At 37.2% G+C, this 22,797-nt stretch overlaps 1 protein-coding gene across 2 annotated transcripts; it reads left to right on the forward strand.

The window, feature by feature from the left end:
- Positions 1–61: 61 nt before the first annotated feature.
- On the forward strand, positions 62–22,256 carry LOC109053431 (protein turtle homolog A-like). 2 transcript variants are annotated; one of them, XM_042764866.1, is made up of 21 exons: positions 62–451; positions 592–786; positions 6,847–6,996; positions 7,925–8,076; positions 9,790–9,907; positions 10,600–10,741; positions 10,826–10,971; positions 11,812–11,960; positions 12,204–12,344; positions 12,464–12,580; positions 13,223–13,373; positions 13,644–13,755; positions 14,118–14,305; positions 15,406–15,623; positions 15,756–15,840; positions 15,989–16,156; positions 16,317–16,353; positions 16,462–18,666; positions 20,187–20,356; positions 20,780–20,946; positions 21,095–22,256. In XM_042764866.1, the coding sequence occupies exons 1-20, from the start codon at positions 394–396 to the stop codon at positions 20,935–20,937; spliced, it is 4,860 nt and encodes a 1,619-aa protein (XP_042620800.1). In that variant the 5' UTR covers positions 62–393; the 3' UTR covers positions 20,938–20,946; positions 21,095–22,256. The 2 variants fall into 2 exon arrangements, with proteins under 2 accessions (XP_042620800.1, XP_042620799.1); XM_042764865.1 differs by having other exon boundaries at positions 63–451; positions 16,459–18,666.
- Positions 22,257–22,797: the final 541 nt, after the last annotated feature.

The raw sequence follows: 22,797 nt of genomic DNA on the forward strand, positions 1-22,797 counted from the left end.
CAAATTAAAAAAAATAATAATAATGTCTTTGCTCACTTGCTGGACTGGAGTCTGACTCATAGCTTATGAGTCAAACTCATTGTACAACCTTCCTTTCAATTTTGTTTAGGTTTATAGATGAATTAGGTAGATCAGTTCAGAGATGTTGTTGAGCTTACTGTGTACATATACACAGTGCATACATAAGGTCCCATAATCCTCCTGTGTGCTCTGAGATTACAGGAACAGGCAAAGCTGGGGAGGTGTGGACGTGTTTGTGACATACTCAATGGTTTAGCTCATATCTATAGTCAGGTTGCATTAATGCTTTCTGTGGTTGAGCTTTGTTTGCCTGTCGTTTGATCTTGTGTGTTTGATGTTCTTCAGGTATGTGAATCTGTATGAAAACCCATCATGCTACTGAAGATTCTTCCTCTGTTGGAAGTCATTGTTGCAGTACTGTCCCTATTCAGTGAGTATTATACAGTAACTACTTTACAACTGATATACACACTAACCTTCTTCTCTTTATAAGTTACTAGTTTAAATATATTTGTATAGTTTTTGTTGTTGTTGTTATTTACAAGATTTCCTTGTATTTACTTATTATAGATCACACTAGTGCAGCAGAAATCCACGTCCGTGCAAAGAAAGGAGACACTGCTGTGTTGACATGCAGTCTTCCAGCCCTGGATGAGGGCAGCTCTGCTCCTCAGCACGTCATCGAGTGGGTACGTCAGGACTATGATATCCCCATCCTCATTCAGTTTGGAGTGCACAATCCCAGGGTGCATCCCAACTACGATGGTGAGTGCCTCAACGCTGACAGCTTTTTTAGGGGTCATGCATCAAAATTAAAATGTATCAAATTAAAATACAATTTGGAATAAAAACTAAAAATGAATAATAAATAACAGTTAGAATTTTAAAATAATAATAAATTAATAATAATAATAATAATAATAATAAAACAGAATTAAAAAATATGCATGGATAATAAATAGCAGGGTTGCAAATTTAGCCTAAATTAAGTGATTGCTCATCAAGGTCATCTAGTTTGGGACCAGATGTTGATTTGTTTTAATTGCTGAACTTATTTTTGCCATAAAGTAAAGAAAAATAAATGATTATTAATTTTTCTTAATTATTTTTATTCCTAATTCTTTTTTATTCTTTTTTTTTTTTTCAAATTGAGCTTGACGAATGTGGAGAATATTGAGGATATTGAATGAGATCATGTGTTTGTTTGTTTGTTGAAATGGTCCAAAAAAAAAATGTATTTCTTGGGTGTCTCACATTTTGCATTTTAAATGTTTTGAAATATTGGGAAAATTATGCAGGAACATGCAAAATGTGGACACAGCTTTTTGTTAATTAAAATTGGTCAGTAATTGCAAATCATTTTTTTATTACAATGAACTAAAAACCATTTCAACAGATTTTATTGACATTTTGCCATTAGATTTAAGTGTCTATATTGTTACCTCTGAGTTGGTATGCAATGAGGCGCTTTTTGAAAAGCTTGCCAACCATGGACTGCCACATTGTAAACCACATCCTACTATGGACAAAGCAGTATCTCTCACCTCTTTCATAATTCGTTCTCCTGAGTGCCACTTTGGTCATAGTGTGTCTCAGCTTACAGTAACTCTGCTCTTTTGTGTGCTGTGGGACCTGCTAGTTTCTCCCCCTCTCATTGCTGCAATCCCTATTGTGTTTTTGGGAGCTGGAATACAAAGGGTGTCTAAGGGGAAAAGTGTCTTTCAATAGGTTGAAAATACTTTTCCCTCCCGTTTTTAAAATGACAGTGGATCTAATGTAGTAAAAAAACAGGCAACACTGCAAGTTTTCTGTGCGTGGATGAGGCTCACCTTCCAGGCAGTGAGCGGGCATCAGGTTCAGTCCTGCAGTGAGCGCAGCGCATCCCTTTGCAATTAAACAAATTCTCGCAGACAGCACTGCACCTGTTCATTGCGATGTTGCCCGGGTGATGGAATGCAAACCTACTGAGCATCAGCAATAACTGATTAAGTTAACTTATAACATGGTTTATAGCCGAATTAATTTTCTCATGCAACAAGCAATTGTCTATGTTGTAATGTGTAAAGAATTATGAATTTGTTTACAAGCGACAGTTTATAAACTAATTAGTTTACTTGTGCAACAAGTAAGCAACATGCAGCAGTTCATACACAAAATACACAAATTTGTTTAAAAATTGCAACAGTTTTATAGGTGAATGTGTTTACTTGTGCAACATGCAATAATTCATACACACATTTGTTTATATGTGCAACAAGCAAAATTTTTAAGTGAATTTAAATCGCTTTTAAGCTAATTTATTTACTTGTGCAAGAAGGAACAGTTCATAAGTGAATCAGTTTATTTGTGCAACATAACACTTCATGCACAAACGTGTTTACATCTGCATTAAGCAACGTTTTTAAGTGATTTTGCAGCGCTTTGTAAGCTAGTTTGTTTACTTGTACAACATGTAACAGTTCATACACAAATTTGTTTATATGTGCAACAAGCAACATCTTTTAAGCGAACTTAGAATGCTTTATAAGTGAATTTCTTGTGTGAAAAGCGACAGTTTATAAATTTTGTTTACTTGTGCAACATGCAACAGTTCATTCACAATTTCGTTTACATGTGCAGCAAGCAACGTTTTTAGATGAATTTGCAACAATTTAAGCACATTTTTTGTACTTTCAAATGTTCTTGGACAAAAATAATAATTGCACAAACAAATGATAATGTAAGCAATTTTTTTAACAAGCAATGTAAACATTCATTTACTCTTGCACTGGACAATTTATTGGGAAATTTGTTATGTGGCAAGCAAAAAAAAATTTTTTTTAACAGGTAGTAGCATTTTCGGAGAGTGAACACCACTGAATATTGATTTTATTCACATTCCTTCCTTGTGAACTAAAAGAAGGAGTGAATGGCCTCATGTACACCAACAGCCCAATAAAGGTTAGAGGGCGTCACAACTGTCATTTTATGCAGTGAGAAACAAAGAAAAGAAACAAAAGGTGTAAAGCCGGGACTTTTTGTGCAGTGAAGGGCCCAGGTGCATCAATGGAAGAGGTGAAGGGTGAGCTTGGTGGGAATTTCATTGCTTTAGGCTATATAATGTCTCATGTGTCCACTCTGGAACTCATAGTGATATTATTCAAGATGCCATAACTGTTACACTCCACAAAATCAAAATGTTTAGGTTTTGTGGTGGTCATTTTTATATACCTTAACTATAGATAAAACCTAGCTTGCTACATTGGCAGTAAAGTAGAAACGAACTCTAGATTGCGGAGAAAAGCGTTACCATCAGAGGTCTTTTCAGTGACACTCTTTATTCCAAATGACCTCCCATCCCCCTCACCTGTCACCATTCAAAAACTCAGTGGAGTCAAAACTCTTTCTAACTAGCAGCACGCTATCTTGAAAGGCCATTGGTCTGATCAAACCAAGCAGCTTCCCAGTAGCGCATCATGGTGATTCAAATTTCAAAAGATAACAGTGTCTTGAAACACAATGAAAAGAATACAGATGACGAATATGGTGTGAAACCCGACCCTCGCTTTCCTGAGCTGAAACCGGAGAGTCCCTACCTGGGAAATGTGCCAAGAGGTGACACAATGTCTCTGGGATACAAGGCAGCAGATAGGATTTAGACTCCAGGTTTCATAGCCTCAAGTCACAGACTCGTTGAATACAACCTCCAACTAGGAAAATAGGTGGTTGTAGTAACTTGAGTGTTACTTAAATAGACTTAATTACAGGTCGTTCGCTCTAAAAAATTTTTTTTTGTTTTTAAACTTGATTTAACAGATGTAAAACACTTAGAATAACTGTAATTGTATTCTTCCAGCAAAAATCTGATCTTACATTGCCTTCAAATGATGAAGTAAGTGGATACAAACGACAGCATATGTTACTTCATACATTAAGGAGTCTAATATTAGTTTCTCCTGAGATTTGAACTGCATCTGTCGACCAAGCAACAGAGTGAGCGTTTGTTTGTGCGACTGTGATCTGCTGTGGGAAATGGTTAGTCAGAAGTAAACAAGTGAGTTTGTACTTGCGTGTGAAGACTTCAGATAAATCATTACTGCACCAGGAAACAGGTGAACACGCATAGATAATGTATTTTTTTTAATGCTTGAATATATTAGAATAACTATAGATTGTTGTTAAGAGATACTTCTCAGTCCTGTTTTTAGTAATCCATAAATAGGAATAAACTCTCATAAGGTTCGTTTGCTCATTTTTTTCTCTTTAGATTTACACAAAGGGCGGTTTTATCACTCAGATTTTTCTTTCAACACCTCTGGAATTAAATTCTATAATATATCACATTTGTCTCAGATGTTTCTCCTTAAATTGTTCAGAAGAATTACAAATCTAATTTAGACAGTTGTTGGCAAAATAAAAATGTCGCACTATAGCAAACATGGAGAATATAACATAGGAAATAATTTGAAATCTTTCTGATGTGAGTCAAAATTTGCTAAGGGATAATTAAATGATGCACAAAGTTGTTTTTATTGTCTCTTATAACAGAAATATTTTATTTCAACCCATGAATGTAGAAATCCTGTTATAAATAAAGTCACTTGTTGTTCCATTATTACCCATAAGCAGATTTTGACTCATATCTTTGCAAATCTGAGCACAGTGTGAGACGTTGTTGAGATCTCTTCTAAAACTCTTCTTGTGGGTTTACCAGGAGCTTTTTCTTAGTAGGCAAATCTGTGAAGCAGGAGATTCAATAGAAGTCTCAGTCGGCTCTCATTTAATCTCATTGCTCTTTTGGAGAAACACTAAAGGGATCTCTGTGATTTCCCTCCTACTATAGCTGTCCTTCATCACACTGTGGTCTGAAATTACTAAACAGTTTACTTTCTCCTCAGCTTTTTTCAGGAGTGTCGAGTACCTTGAGAGTTTAAATGCCTTCTAAGCCCCGCCCCATACTGATTTTAATCCCTGTCACCACGGCAACTAAATTCAAATCCACACCACTGGCAGGAGGCACCACCATGGCAACATTTTAGTGCCGGCTTGTACCCTGGGTGTCTGGGCTGGACAGGAACACGTTGTATAGTCCAAATCCCCAGGGATGATGGCATCCGTGTCCCTTTTTCCGTGACCTCTGGCTTCCATGTGGGTAAAATAAACAGGGGTGGATGAACCGTGATGCTCTCAGCTGTTATCTCAGGCTGAGTTCTGTTTCCACAGTCACTCCTTTTGGGAGCTTGGTTAATGATTGCTGTCACCGCCTATTTTCATAAACACATCATAGCTATACTCCATGCATCGGCTGCACAAGTGTTTGCAGATGATGGATTTTCAGTTTGGAGTTCATTTTATCTTTGATGTGGTTTCCATGGTGGAGATTTTGACCGCCAGTCTCTTTAAATGACTTTAGAGTTTTAGAATCAAACAAACAAGTCTTTGAAAAGCTCATTTCGTTGAATGAAAGAGAGATAAAGAGAGGGAGAGAGAGACGAAAGAGGAGGGAGGGGTGAGTCAGCAAACATCGTCGCTACAGGGTGCAGTCACCTGGCAACTGAAAGATAGAGTTTCAAGCACTAAAAAGATCTAGACTAAACACTCAGTCTATCTGAGCCCTCTTCAATTAAACTAAATGGTATACTGGTCACGTAAATGTATAGTGTGCATTTTAGAATTTTAATAATTACATTTAAATAAACAAAAATCATTAAAACGTAAATTCCTCTTCCAACTAAAATGGTTTATTGGACACTTAAATCTACAATGTGTAATTTTAAATGAAAATTAATTTATTTAATTTAAATGGTAAACTATTTTGTTGCATTGTTAAATTGATTTGAAGACGTCAAGTCTGAACCAGATAGGCTTTATTTGTAGAATTTAATTGATTTAAAATAAAAAATAAATATTCAGCTAAAATATGTGGTATATTGGACACTTAATTGTATGGGTATTTTATAATTGAAAATATTTTATTAATTTCAATACAAAATAATTAAAAATTTAGTTTTTTTATTATTGAAAGTAATATAATTGATTTAAATTGTTTTTATATTTGACACTTAAATATACTTTAACACTTCAAGTGTATTTTAGAATTTAAATTTATTGAATTCAATCGTAAAAAAAAATCAATCAAATGTAAACTATTTAAAAATGTTAAGTCTGAACTAAATAAACTTCATTTGTACAAACATTTATTTAAACTAAATAAACTTAATTTGTAATTTTTTTCTTTGATTTTTTAAAATAAAATTGTAAACTTAATTTAAATGGACATTAAATGATCAAAATAATAATTTAAAAACTAATTAAAAGCAAAAGCATTTACATGTGCTCGTACTTCTAAAATAGTTATAATATTATATTATAAAATTAATTAAATTATATAATTTATATCTGCAACATGTATACACTTTGCATTTGTTTTGTGCAAACTCACAAATTCCATGTGTATTTTATTTTAAATTGAGATTAAAATTGTGAAAAGTTAAATTTGCTTATAATAATATAAAAAATAAAAATAAAAATAATACTAATATAGAAAAATACAAATAGTACTCATATAAAAAAATCAAACACATTTACAAACGTACACACTTTATATCTACATTTTTTATATTTAGCTTGTTTTCTTGTAGCTTGTTGGATTATTGAAATAATATATATATATTTGATATTTGAAAATTATGTAGTCTGCAACAAAAATCCTTTTTTGTACAAACAAAGTGCTCATGTGGATTTTAAATCAGTGTTAGAAAATTAGTCTGCAACAAATATGCACTTCTCTTGAGTTTTGTACATGTTTGTCATTTCTGATCCTTCCCATCTCCTGATTGTGTCCAGGTCGAGTGTCACTCGTCAGGGGTACATCACTGCAGATAAGGGGGCTTCTCTTGGAGGACGAAGGCTGGTATGAATGCAGAATCCTCCCGCTAGACAAAACCACAGATGAGGCTGGCAGCAACGGGAGCTGGACTCTGCTCTCCATTACATGTGAGACTCACTAAATCCAACGAGTAGACCTGAATTATTAATAGTAAGAAAAGATATCCAATTTTACTATAGTCTGAATCAGAACCATTAAAGCAATTCTCTTTATGTCAGATCAGAGAGACAATGCCATTATTCTCATCCCACAGTCTCCAAACCAAACACGACTCCATTCAAACATGCAGTGAACAATGAATGAATACACAGCCCAGCCTTTTTTCATGCACCTGTTACCAGGCTGAGCTCATGCACCTGTTCGAGAGTCCGCTCTGTCTCTACTAACCACACCTTAAGGCCATTTTCTAAAACTCAGACTCAAGTGTTGGCCAGATTACAGAAGCCACTTGAGGCCTGTGCTGGCATTAGGTTCAGTTTTCAGCTCATTAGTTCTTTGAGCCACAGGATGCCAAGCAGAAAGAGCATCTTGCAGGCCTGGCTGGACTCTAGTGTAGCTTTCATTAAAGTAAAAAAAAAAAAAAAGAGCGTAAAGCGGAGCGTGCTACTTTAAAAGTTTAGCTTTCGAAATTGTAAGTTACTAATGATTTAAAGTAGACAGTCAGTCTACCATTTTGAATTAGTACTTAGTTAAAAGCTACTGATAAAAAGGGGAAATATATTTAAAAAATATTTAAGATATATAGATATAATACACTACCACTGCGGTTGGTACAATTTTTATTTTTATTTTTTTAAAGAAAAAATTTACTTTTATTTAGCATGGAGAATTAAATTCATCTGAAGTGAAGGGAAAGACATTTATAATGTTGCAAAAGACTTCTGTTTCAAATAAATGCTGTGAACTTTATACATCAAAAAATCCTTTAAAGAAAATTAAAGACCTGCTCTTCATAGCATCACATTTGATTGTTAATGAATAATTATAATTCTTTGAAAGATTATGACAGTTTTCTTTGCTTATTTCTATGTCTAGCACCTCCTGTGTTTACGGAGACCTCCTGTCCTAGAGTTGAAGTGTTTGTAGGGAGATCGGTAACCCTGAAGTGTGCAGCTCAGGGAAATCCACGGCCTACAGTAACCTGGTCTAAAGATGGACGACCAATAAAACCTCAAAACAAAGTAAAGGTGGGATATTAGTACTTTAAAACCCATGAAATGGATAAAAATGCTGTTGTCTTCCCTGTGTTGATATATTTCAATATATTAAAGATAAAGCCAAGTAAATCTAGGAGGGTATCAGTAATCAAGTGAAGACTGTCAAACCACAGCTTTTTCATTGGGGTAGAACCAATACCAGTGGTGATGGAGAAACCAATTAAAAGTCTGGGATGTTGGTATGATGCTACCCTCAAGGACACAAAAGCGATCTCCCAGGTAAAGTAAGGACAGTGGATGAGATTTGAAGGAGTTGAGAGGCAAAATCTCTCTTGGAATGAGCTCTGGGGCATGGAAGCATTACAAATCAGCTTCCTTCTGCAAGCCACTTGTGATGTCCTGCCTTCACCACTGAACCTTAACCAGAGAAGGGAGGATCCTACGAGTCCCCTTTGTTGATCCTCAGCGAACCTGAAACACATCTAGGTTTGCTGTAAGGTTAGCCTGATGCAAGGCTGGTATAACTGGAGGCACAACCAGGTGCTGAAGTGTCCTGCGGTGTCACTGGAGAACAGGCCGATATCCATCAACTCCCTACCTCCTCCGTTATGCCATCGTGCACAGATAAAGGAGTTTGTGGGAGAAGGAGCAAGTGGGGTTAAGGTGAAGACCCCAAACACTGACCAGCTGAGAGGAGCGATTGGAAGCTTTCTGTCAATCTAAATCAAAGGCTCTGATTCCAGGCTGAAATTGCACCTTCCGACTTCAGACCAGACCTTGTGTTTTGGTCCTCTTCACTACGTACTGTGTACATCATAGAGTTCACTGTGCTCTGGGAGGATGCAGTGGAGGAACCTGTGAATGCAAGAGCCTTAAGTATTCTGAGCTGGCAGACGTGGCTGGAAAACAAAGGTTTGTCAAGTCGAGGTTGGCTGGAGGGGCTTCATAGGGAGATCTGCCATCAAACTCTTTAAGGAACTAGTAATCCAAAGGCCAGTCCCAAATGGCAAGCTGTCAAGGCCCTTTCCGGTGTCACTGAACAAGCGAGTCAATCGTTTTGGATTAAGAGGAAGCCGTCTGGGTCCCATAACAACAGAAGTGAAAGCAGAGTGGGGCACACCTGGGACGTCACTTGTTGCCGATGAGCCCTCTGGAGGTTTTTTGGGCTAATATCATCGAAACACCAAGGAATTACCCCAAATGAAGCTGAGACCTCCTTCCCTCTATACCTTCTCCCTTCCACCCTTGGTACCACCACTGAAAATGGTCTACACTGTTCCCCACTTATCTCAGACAGGTGCAATACTAATACGGGATAGTAACACCTAGTCCTAAAATGCAGCTAGGGAAAGTTGGGTGGGACATATCAAAGTACTTGTCCTTTTTTAAATAGACAATAACATTTAGTTCACATCACAGCCTGGAAAAACACTATGAAAGTGAAAGTGCATAATTCGGAGAGCATTTGATTGGACAAAAATATGTATACACAACTTCAAACAATATGAGTCAGAATAATTTTTAGTCTGTTTAGCTGGAAAAGAAAGATGTTTGTTTTGTCAGCTTTTGGGGCTGTACTCACTTTGACCTTTAAGGTAATGGACATGGATTAATAAGTACCTTCTTTTTGATTTCATTGACTTCATCAGGTTTACAAATGCAATGGAGGATCAGATCTAGAATATCCTCCACTCTCTTTTCCAGACTTTCACACACTTCGTATCTCTCATTTTTAACCTATAGATCATGAATGGAAGTGTATCTTTCCATGCTGTAAGCAGAGAAACATCAGGCCAATATCAGTGTCATGCCTCCAACACTGAAGGAAATGTAACTCACGTCACAATGCTCAAAGTCATTGGTAAGTCAGCTCTGATATTTTCTCCTCATTTAGGATGATTATCTGTATTGCTCATGCTAGGGGCATTGCAGCGATCTGAGAAGTGTTGGGTGGACCATTATAAAACTTATCAGTATTGCTCATGAATATTAATTAGATTGCATAATGTTTGCCCATTAATCAGAACTAATTTCATGGAAATCAGGTAAGTTAGTGCAAGCCATATTAGGTTTACTGATGCAGATCATTGCACATGTATTTGATCGACTTGCATGTAACTGATTGGCAGATGTTTATGTTTTGGTCTTAAAATATGATTATTGAGGGTAATGGGGACAATTTTCACCCTAGTTGTAATAGTTTCTAAACCCCTAGCTCATGTCATTATATTCTACGTGACATCTATAAGCTTTTCTGATTGAATGGCGCCACCTAGTGGTGCGGTTTCATTACATTACATTTAAGCGCACTTCCTTTTCAAGTTACTTTTCAAGTGAATGCAGCTCAAATAATACAGTTTGATGCCAGTATTGAAATAAATCATGGGTTCAGTTCCAAGGAAATGAACTGGTAAAAAAAATAAAAATTATTATATATATATGGAAGTTTTCAAATTATTTTTTTTTACAAGGAGAAGCAAGTGAAACCATTTTTTTTTTTTTTCAACATATTGCTGCATTATTGAACATTGTGCATTTTTTTTCTAACAACAGGCCCTCCAGTGATCGTAATTCCTCCAGTGGACACTGTTCTCAACATGTCCCAGGATGCCAAGTTGAAGTGCCAGGCTGAGGCTGACCCACCCAACATGACCTATGTGTGGCAAAGACAGGGAGAAGACATTTACCACATTGAGTGAGTTCTGTTCTAAATCTGTGATCCTCCTCTTTATTGTTTACAGGTAATGCATAGCTTATGCATTATTCATGTTTGTTTTAGGTCGTTGAAGTCTCGTGTTAAGGTCATAGTGGACGGTACACTTCTCATATCGCGTTTGATTCCAGAGGATTCTGGGAACTACACCTGCATGCCCACTAATGGACTTCCTGACTCCCCCTCCGCCTCGGCCACGCTCACTGTGCAGCGTAAGTGTTTCTCAGAATAATGAATTAATGAATTTGGGTTTGCCTGCAGTAGTATAAGATTACCTACACTAGTATAACCCTAGTGTAACTAGAAACTACTAGTTTCAACTACATGTTAAAATTTATGTATACATGACATGCAAAATCACATCACATCCGGATGATATTGTCGAATTTGAATTTTTATTTTTATTTATTTTCATTTTACATACCATATGTGTGACATTTTGTGCAAAATTAAAATTAAAACTAGAATAAACATTTCATTTAATTACATATGTTTATATTAGTGTATGATATAAAAAAAAATCTCTAAGATTTTTAATCAAATTGATTTTGAATACAACTATAAAAAATATATATTTTTATCTTAAGCACTTATTACATGTTAATTACTTATTTTACTCATTTCAAATTAAGAAATTAATACCTTTATAGAGCAAGGACACAATAATTTGATCAAAAGTGACAGTAAAGTCATTTACTGTTACAAAATATGTTTTAAATAAATGCTGTTATTTTGAACTGTGTATACAGAAAGAATCCTGATAAAAAGGTTTTAAAAATATTTGGCAGCAAATCAGTATAGTAATGGAGTAATGATGCTGAAAAAGCTTTGCGCCAGAAAAATAAATTAAATTTTAAAATATATTATAAATAGAAAAGTGGTTATTTTAAATTGTAAAAATGTTTCACAATGTTACAGTTTTAACTGTATTTTTGATCAAATAAATGCAATCTTGTTGAGCAACAGAGGCTTCTTTCGTAAATATTAAATATTTTACCCTAAACACACAAATAATGTATGAAATAATTTTTTAAATAATATATATTTAACAGACCCAGCACAGGTGATAAAGATGGCCTCGTTGACCTTCCTTCCCACTGGCATGAGGGGCGTCATTGTGTGCCCCGTCAGAGCTGAACCACCATTATCACATGTTGACTGGATCAAAGATGACAAACCACTTGATTTTGATTTAGGCATTGTGAGTACCCATTGCTTTTTTCAGTATCATACAAAAAACTTTTTAACCTTTTAAAAGTACATTTTATATGTGTACAATGCTAGTCCTAAGTGTGTTTTTCTCCTAGCTACTAATGCTTGACATATTGATTTTGATTTGGTGACAACATGCTGTGCTCACCCTCTCTTGGTGATGAATCCTCTCATCTCTCAAAGAGCATTATTTCAAGAATCACTCAGAATAACTGTGAAATTCTTTCAACAGTATCCTGGATGGACACTGACTTCAGAAGGCTCTATCATCATAGCAACAGCTAATGATGATGCTGCAGGTGTATACACGTGTACTGCCTACAATAGCTTTGGGACAATGGGGCAGTCTGAGCCCACTACTGTTATACTACAGGTGGGGCTTTAGGAGTGTTGCCATTTTTAATTATTATTATAATTTTTTTTATTATGACAAATATATTAATTTGAGACCCATAATTTAAGACCCTTAAACTTTGTGTTTTCATCTTTTAGGATCCTCCATCATTTAAAGTATCACCTCGTAAAGAGTACAGACAGGATATTGGTAGGATGCTTGTTATTCCATGTCAGATGGACGGTAATCCGGCTCCAAAAGTCAGCTGGAAAAAGGTGATTGTCATTACTCTGTGCTCTTGCACTTACATTCTTTGTTCACTTGTCAGAGTGATTATATTCTACCATATTTCTTTAGCACATATACAACAACAGTATTTACATTAAACAAATTTCCCCCTTTTCCATTTATTATTTTATATTATTCATATAAATAAGTAATATAATAATAAGCACATTTGTATAATCTGATTTTCTAATTAGTAGAAATACCATGTTAAGTTTAAAAAGAATTGTTTAAGTTGAAATACTCCATAGAGTATTTAGATACTCCAAAGAGTACTGAAAGTGCATTACTGTACACGCTTTGTGTTAATTTTTACAAACTAGGGGACAAGTTTAAATTATTTTCTGTGAAAACACAAATGTTGTTGATTTATCTAAGCACATATTTAACCCAGAACGTTCCTGTAATGTTGAGAGGTGTAATATTCAGCCGCAATACATTACAACTGTTTATATGAAACCATGCTGATTAACATTAGAGAAAATAGCATCAGTCTTGTGCACAAAAACTGAGAGTTTTCATTTTCTCCAAATATTATAATGCACCCTCTATAGCTGGAATTCAATACAATTTTTAATTAAAACTGGTGTTTAATCTCATTATATGCTTCATTTTGGCACTGGTCCTTATAGACTGGCATAGCCTCTCGCTCACTGTTCACTCAAGCAGCGAATGGCTCCCTCATTCTGCATCCTCTCAGTAAAGACCACCAGGGGGAATGGGAGTGCAGTTCCACCAACCGAGTGGCCACTGTATCCGTCAGAACAACAGTCTTTGTGCTGGGTAAGACCTTAAACATCTAGATCAGTACTACTGCACTTGGCCAGTGTGATGTTTACTGTTACAGTAAGCACAGACATCATCTGTGTTCATTTTGGGCTTGGATTTCAGCTAAATAAAACCCCTAAAGGGGCTAAAGTTAATCTTGTATTGTGGCCCCTGATCTTTTCAAAGTTGAGTAGTCCTCATCTAGATTGAACTTGTAACATGTTGTCACACCTCATGTATCACACTTCATATGTCACACATATCTTGTTTCCTTCTGATTCACAGGTACAAGTCCACATGCAGTGTCATCAGTATCTGTGATCCCAGGAATTAACCAGGCCAGCGTATCCTGGGTGGCTGGCTTTGATGGAGGATATGCCCAGAAGTTCACTGTCTGGTTTGTGTCTTGTCTTGTTAAAGTTTATCTCTGTAAATCTTGGGAATATATTTTGAAATGGTAGTCTGTCAGATGATGTTTTTTTTTTTTTTTTTTTTTTAATAAGAGCAGTATTTATGTGATGAATTTACTCTGAAATGCAGAATCACAAAGCTACGTGCACAATACAAATTTTAAAAAGGTGCACAAATCTCACAAAAATGATGTAGCATTTTGTCATGCTACATTGCTATTTGTTGGCAAAAATGACACTTTTTTAGTTCAATTTACGCTACTGAAAAAAGTTCGTAGTGTCAATTTTTCACTGGATAGTCTTTATAAATGTATTTTTTTGAAAACTTGTGCAAACATTCTTTTTCCAGGTATAAGCATGTGTCAGGAGAAAGGAAAGAGGAAAAGCAAGAGTGGTTGTCTTTCTCAGACCTCTCCACCGAAAACAGTCTTTTGGTCACCAATCTTCTTCCTGCCACTGAGTACCAGTTCAGTGTCGTAGCCCAAAATAAAATTGGCACTGGGCCCTTCAGTGAGATCACCACCATCACAACTCTGGGTAAACCTTAGCTGTGCATAAGAAACTTTCAAGACCCTATAAAGTTGCTTTACGAGCCAAGGGCCCTATTTTAACAATCTAAGCACAAGGTCTAAAGCGCATGGCGCAGGTGCACTCAGGGCATATGCGAATCCACTTTTGCTAGTTTAACGACGGGAAAACGGTCGGCGCGCCCGGGCGCATGGTTGTCCCTATTCTCTTAATGAGTAATGGGTGTTTTTTGGGTATAACATGCTATAAACCAATCAGAGTCTCATCTCCTATCCCCTTTAAAACCCAGTTGCACTTGCACCATGGCGGGTTCGCTGTTTACATGGCGGAATGTAATTTTTCCATTTTAAAAATGTTTGTGTGCTGCTGCGCATCCCTGTGTGTGTAATAAGCAAAGTATATGCACGTTGTGCACCTGCCTGTAGGTACATATTTCTAACGCGCTCTTTAAATAACAAAGAAAGATATTGAGTTGGTCTATGTTGCAGTCTATTTTCAGTTCCTCAAAATAGCAACATGCCAGCAATGCGCCTCAACACACCTCTTTTTTAGACCAGCACGCCTATGGGTGCACAAATGGGTGCTAATGCATTTGCTATTTAAACAACGTGGCACAGGATGGGAAAATGAGAACTGCATCAGGCTGAAACTAGCAAAAACACTTGTGCCATGCCTTGCTCCGGGTGTATGATAGGGCCCCAAGATTTCATGGCCATGAACCACGATTTTTTTACATTCTGTTGCTTTTAAGTGGCACATGATATTAGGGTGATGGCATTTTATTGAACAAAATATTGTACATGGAAAGAAGAGAATGCCTGTACATTTAAATTTGAATATCTTATCATTTTCATTATTTTGAAGTAATTTTGTCATTTTCTATGAAAATACTAGCATATAGGTGGCCTCAAAGCTAATAGACACGGTCTAAAAAAACTCCAATTTTGATTTCATTGGGTCTTTAAAACCACGTAGCATGTGTGTTGGCTACCTCATGCAGACCCAAATTAATTTTAAACCATCTGTGTTTATGCTGCACACCGTGGATAATTGAATAAAATCAAGCTGTTCATTTAAATCTCTCTCTTATTTAATATTTTATTTTACAGATGCACTACCTGTTGTGGCCAAGCTAGTACCACCTTCAAATCTCTCAATCAATAAGAGTTCAGAGGGAATTCTTCTGTGGTGGTCAGTGCCCAAGGCCCAGTCTCCACCCATTGACAGTTTTGTCGTACAGTCACGCCTTGAAGGAGGGGAATGGATTAATCTGAAAGAGAACATTAGTCCAGTTGAAAATCAAATCTTTCTTCCAGGGTTATGTAAGGTAAATGTTCTTGAATACATGATCTGAGATTTTCATGAATCAGTCAGCTTGTCATTTTTGATCAGTGCAACCCTTTCTTCCTTTTCTTTCATCCTTATTTTGTTATTTTTCTCACGATGCATCACTCTCTGAGACTGCAAGTATGAACTGAGGCTTCTCTCTCAGCATGGAGATCAGCTGAGCATGCCCAGTCCATCAGTCAATGTCTCCACCATCGGTTTGTGCTTCACACATTCCCTGTTCTAATCACCTTCCTGTAATTTTTCCTTCAGATTTTGTTAGAATTTATTACTCTAAGCTATACTAAGAAAATCTATAAGTCTTTTAACTTACACAACAATTAAACCTTTCTTTGGGCTCTGCAGGAATTAATATGCACCCAGCCAGTTCCCGCCTCCTAGACTTTCCTGATCAGCTAATGGCTGGTGTTATGGCTGGAGTAGGACTCCTTTGTCTTGCTCTTATCCTGACCCTGGCAATTGTCTGTTTCATTTTTCACAAAAGGAACCGAAGGCGCAGGCAGAATATCAAGGGTAAAGAAACAGCACTTTGAACTGTTTAGAACTGTTTTAACAGTCTCGATGTATCCACCTTAGAAAATCCTCTCACTCCTTTATCTCATATTGTTATTCTTCATGCATGATCATTTATCCTGTCACTCATTCCATTGTAAAATCGGTTCCCTCCATTCAGATCTCTCTCCTGCAATACATAAGAACCCTTCTGAAAAGTAAGTTCTCCACCCTCACCTCATGAAACCTTTGTTCATTGTCTAACATTTTGTCATTCATTGCAACCTTTTTGGAATGCACTAAATTCTTATCCTTGACCTTAGCAGCCCTGACAACACCCTAAACCAAAGGCTCCTACCAGCTCGTCCACTCTCCTACACTTCCTCTTCTTCCAATCAGTCCTCCAATGAAAAGTCTAGTCACAGTGATTTTCATGCCCAGCGGCAACATCTCCTGCCTCAAGCTCACCCTCCATCCCACCATTCCCTCCCTGAGAGCCATCTCCAACGGGCATCACTTGCCCCTGTGTCCTCTGTGGAGTTCATCCACCGAGGTCTTGATGGACGCTTTATTGTTGATCCTTGTGAAGACACCATTATTGTCAGTTCTCAGATCAAAAGAAACCCATGTCAAAACTCCCATCAGTCATCAGATGGGAACAGCAACTTCAGAATCCAGAAATCCCAGTCTTTGAGATCCTACAGGGATGAAAGAAAAAAGCCACCCTTTGTCCTTTCAGTGGATCTTCCACCTTTCGGATCAGATATCCCTTCTTCCAGCAGAACACGAGCTATGGCTAAGCACCTCTCATTGAACGGCCATTACATACCCATTCAGGAGCAAGAGTTCTTGGATGGACCAGACCAGACAAGTGTCTCGTCAGTTAGCAGTGGCTCTTTTCTCTATCCCCATTCAGAAAGTACTCAGGGTCGACAATCCCTGAAACAAGGTACCAAACACTCTACAGCCAGTACCCTGGTTTTGCAGATGGAGCATGAAAGGGAACAAGGAAACCTAAGTCGGTGTTTAACTTTAGCTCGTGAGAGAGAGGAGCTTGAAAGAGAACTGCGCAAGTACACTGTTGATCAAACTCCATATAGTCATGAACAGACAGATGATGAGTCTGGACAAATCTGGAAAATTCAAGAAACCTCAACACCTCAGGGTAACTACCAAGCCATTAGACAAAGCCTTTTATCTGAAAATGCTAGCATGTTGAAGGGAAGAGCTGCCTCTTGCATTCCATTGGAAGAAAGACACAGGATTTCTTCAGCAAGCTTGGTGCCCCTACATACTTCTCATGGAAAGGATACCAAGTATAGGCAGATTCAACAAGGTTACTATTCCATCCAGAGATCCAAGTACCAAAGGTCTCGTAGTCTAGACAGAGGGGAACACCAAAAATCACAAACATTGGACCGAAGACGAAGTAGAACTCCTGTTGAGTCAAGTCTTGTTCAGGTAATGGATGAACCTTTAATCTACAAATTGGAGAAGACCCAAACTGATGTAGGGCATAGATGCCAGAGGACCTCAAGCAGAAGTCAACATTATTTTGACCCATTTATTTATTCATCCTCAGATTATCAGCAGAGGCGGACCAAAGAAAGAAGCACTAGACAGATAAATCCAACTAGTGTTTACTCAGAGATAAGTGTAGATGGACCTGGTCTTGAGAGCCAGTCTCCACATTCAAGGTCTATGCTGGGCACCAATCACAGTTATGAGACTCTAGATTATGACAGACCCAGATTATCAGATCTTGAAAATGACAGATCAGTAGAGTCAGGACATATGAGTTTAAGAAAGCAGGAGAAGTTGAACAATTGGTCGAGCAAAACAGTATCTCAAATTAATGTCTCTGGAACAATGCCTCGGAAGACAAAGAGTCTTGGGTCAAACAATTGGAGTCGGCACAAGAGCACCCAAAGTTTAGATTCAAAATTATACAAGGACCAGTTTTTGACCCCTGCTGCCTGGATAGACTCGCTGACACTTGGCCGAAATTCTACAATGTCCCCCTTTGCGTGCAGACCCAGCTCTGTGTCAGATAAGCCTAAAAGTAGTCCCAGTTTGCAAACAGATTCATCTGTGACTTTAGAAAGTCAAACACAAGACACCCATCATCAGGCCTCTAAAACCTATGATGTTTCAAAATCCCACAAAAGCCTAGTGTCGGGACATAGAACTCATACTGCCACATCAACAGGGGGTTCTAGCAGGCCTCGGCCTTATTGCCCCTCTCTGCCAGCCTTGCCATCTGGAAGACAGAGCCAAAACCAAGAGGGGGAGAGAGAGGAGGAAGACGAAAATAGGCAGGAGGTGGATGTGGAAATTAACAGATACAGGAGGAGTTCAGAGACAGAGGGAAGTTACCGAAGTTATGCAAGCCAAAGCAGTGGTAGAGGCAGCATGGATGCCCCTAACAGCAGGCAGTTCTCTCTCAGCCCCCCTCTCACCAGCTCTCCAGATACAACAGAGGACAGTGACAGAGATGAGGCAGTTCTACGGGAGCCTGAACGGCATGAAAGGTACAACTGGTTTTCTTTGTCATACTCCATATATTTATCTTAAAGGGGTCATGAACTGAGAAATCAAATGTACCTTGATCTTTTGACATATACATTAACAGGTCAATGTACTATAAACAATCCTGTAAGTTTCAAAACTCAAAACTTCTTTCTTGTTAGTTTAAAAACAGCTTTTATAGAAACCAAGCTCAGAAAACGACTCGCTTGGGAATGTGCCACTTTATGACGTAATAGCGTGTCTAAGCACCTCCTCCACAGGAGAAGATCAATGGCTACTTTTACAGCACTGCCTGTCTAGCCCCACCCATTGATACACGCTTAGTAGTAGGAGAGGAAATACTAGAGAGACACATCAACAGAACCATACAGATGATATTACAAGATTTAAAGACTCTGTGTAGCGTAAGTTGTGAAAAATAGTCTCTGAATTGACTTCCTTGTGATCCTATAGCCTATCTAGATCGGACACGAATGCTATTGCGTCATGTCGCGAATCCATTTCTCTTTTAGGTCAGAAGAGCGAATCCTTGTATGCAAGAAATAGAGTGGGACATCATTTTACTGTCGGGGATTTGTTGTGTCAATCCGTGCTGCATCCAGTGTAGACAGAATCACGATTATAATAGGTTCTGCTGTCTGTTGTTGAGTTGCGCCATTCGTGTCCGGTGTAAACATGGTGTAAAATTAGCAAAGAGCTCCATACGGCATCAGTGAAACACTGTAATTTCAGCTTTTTTGCTTTTATTTGCTACGGATTCATTTTTAAACAAGACAGTATGATGCAGGCTTTTCAGAGAGACTGAAAGTAAACGATGCGGCGCAGAGTCTGACTAGAGTGGATCCAACAGTAATGTCGCAACACATAAGTGTGAGAAAATGTGCTTTTACCACTATTGCACTGTCTGTTCCAGACCGTTTGATATATACTGAGTATTTATATGTTTTTAACCCAAATGACCTATGTTGTTTTCAGAGTATGTCACAGCAGCATCCATCTGTTATTTTAATAAGCCAACTGTTAGCCAATCACAGCAGTGGGCGTTCACTTAAGAGTCTTGAATGCGCCTCGCAATATAAAAAACAGACCGTTCTGCAGAGAGGTTCAAAAACAGGATAGAAAATAGCATATTATTATATTTTTTGTAAAACCACATTAAAATCATAAGTGAACCTCAGAGAACATTATAAAATAATACAAAAATGCAGTTCATGACCCCTTTAAGCTGTTTTAATGAGTCTTATGATTAATTATCTTACAAAAAGTACAATGGGTACTATCAGTCTCTGCGTTGATAATAACATGTTTTTTGAACACAGGACCATGGTAATGCCATGTGTTTTTTGAGCTTTACATTTAATACCACAATTTGTGGATGTGATACCTTGGTAATACCATGTTTGGCAGTTGCAAGGTGTGTTGGAGCAGGGTTGAAACTGAAGTCTGCAGGAGCAGGGTTGGATATCTCTGATTTAAGGGTATCCACAATGATACCTCACATTCCTTTATCTTCTGACTTTAGATCTAAAAGAGGCTCTGTGGATGAGAGTTATGAGTGGGACTCTGCTTACGTCCCAATGCATCCTGTGGACCCCAAAGTGTCAATGAGCAAAGCAGGTCTTCAGAGTCAACTGAAAAAGATCAGTACTACAAAAGATTATGGTAGGCCAGATTTAGACCTGAAACAAAAAGGTAAGAGAAATGCTTGCTTGTTTATTGTAACTCAGCAAAAATGTCTTATTATTGTGAAAATGTATGTTCAGGGATACCAAGAAAGCTGTTCCTTCACCGTTGTATGCTGGTTTATTGTTATTGTGTTATCTGTTTCAATTTTACCTGTGCCTAAATGCCAAAAAGTGAACTGTGGTCGGTCGATCTGCCTTGTTTGGTCCATTTTGACAGATTATACCAGGAGATTAATTACTAAATCATACCATCCAGCAGTAATTGAAAATACAATACATTTCTCAGTAATTCAATTTAGGTTGTCTAGCCCTCCTGTTGTGTTTGTAAATGTGACAGTAGACTAGTTTTTCATTAGGCATTTACACTAGTTTTACACTAGGCATTTTTCTCTTTCTGGTTTCATTCATCCCCATTGTCTTTTTGAACCAGGTCTTTACCCTCCGGCTGGTTGGAAGGAATCTGTTCCACTTTTTGAACTTCCTAGTATTCTTCCTTCTCACTGTGAGCAAGAATCACTTCTTGCCCAGGAGACTCGGAAGAGCTTCACGTCACTCCCAGACCCAGAACCAGACACTGTGCTTTTTTGATTAAGGACAGTAAGTACACCATTCATGCTGATAAGCCTGCACTGTTTTCATTTTAGCTCATATACTCTTAAGAAGTCTGAAATTGTGTTGGAACACTTAAGATGATTAGATTTATTAGTCAAGACTGCAACAAATGTTAGAATGTTCTCAATTCTAGATTGGACACAGCATGGTTCCCATCAACACACATCTGAATGGTCAGGATGAGAAGGCACACAAGGGTTCACAATTAATTGGATTTCTGTGGACCACTCAAGCACAAGAACATACACCCCTCTGCCCAACTAATGGAAATGACATGACCTGATGGATGGGCCAAAGCACAGTGAAGAGAACTGTCATTTAAAGAGCTTACATTATGTGCTGGAGATGCAAATCAAAAAAGGGAATAAATAATACAGGACTTTGTTCTATGCACCCTGCTGTTGCTGATGAAAGTGAATTTGAAATAAAAATGTTAAAGCTGTCTCAATGTTGGTTTTTCAAAGTTGATTTTTGCAGAGGCTTTCGACTGTTCTGTAATTCCTATTTTGACAGCAAGTGCACATCATAATTTAGAAACCCCATCAAAGCTCTTTTATGTTTGGTTACAGGAATATTTTTTATGCAAAACAGGACGTTAAAAAAAGTATAATTTGTAGCTACCTTCAAGTTGTTAAGTGAATTGGAGTTGCATTTAAAATCCTAAATCTTGTCAAGCATTTCACTGAAAATTTGTGATTGAAGCACTGCTTTGGCAGCAATTTGAGCAGTTTTCTTGACAATCATTGGTCCTCTCTACTCATTCATACCTACCTCATACACGCTACAATCCCAATGACACCATTAATGTAAATTTCACACTGTCATTCACATGGAGAAAAACCACTGCATAATGCATGCAGCAAGCATGCAGTGCATCATCTAGTCCTGACAGACTGACAATCGATTGTTTTGTATTGAAGTTTCAAATGTTTTTTTTTTTTTCATTTTTGTTAATGGTGTGTGGGCTTTTTGTTTTTAGAGTTTGTAATGTTGCTGAGCGATTCTCATACAAATGAGTTCATTGTGTTTTAATGAGCCATAGTGTCTGACGATGACGTTTGAGCCATTTAATGAGAAAAGAAAATGTGTAAAATTGGATGATTATTTGCATCAGTGTCCTTTTTCAGGAAGAATCTAATAAACAGATACTCTTTCAAAATCACTGCAGGTCATGAGAGTTAATTAGGTATCACAGCATCTGCAGAGCTTGACAATACAGAGTTATCTAAACTAACAGAGCTTAACTGTTTACAATTAAACCAAACTTTTCACAGTTCAAATGATTTTCTTTTAATTAAAAAATAAAAATTCATTTTTAAAAGCAATTAAAATTAAACTATATGGATGTTTTATTGGTTCAGGAAGCTAAAAAAACTATTATTGCACTGTGACAAATTCCACTATTCTTTATTTTCTGCCAGTATAAAATGTGTTTCTTTATATACTGCCTACCGCAAATTCACAGAATGTAGAATCTTTGCAAATATGTGTATATGTAATTGTTATATTTTAGCTGTTTAATCAAAGCCTATTCACACAAGACTGTACAAATAAATTCCCTTTTCCTAGTATGAATTGTTCCAGTTGTTTGCAACCCAATTCTTTTGTTTTGGAAACAGTTTGTACTTACATTTTTTTGTTACTTTATCAAATTTATCAGTTTTATGTCATGTACAGTGGGTATAGAAAATAAACACTCCCCTTTAAAATAATTACATGTTGTTTTGCTTGAAATGAAGATGGACACAGTTTTTGTTTTATCCAGCTGTATTTACTCAGTGCAAGTACAACTGAAAGATATAACACAAACATGTCACAAAAATAAATCCAATTCAA

This window comes from Cyprinus carpio, chromosome A10 (genome assembly GCF_018340385.1).
Source record: "Cyprinus carpio isolate SPL01 chromosome A10, ASM1834038v1, whole genome shotgun sequence".
Classification (NCBI taxonomy): domain Eukaryota; kingdom Metazoa; phylum Chordata; class Actinopteri; order Cypriniformes; family Cyprinidae; genus Cyprinus; species Cyprinus carpio.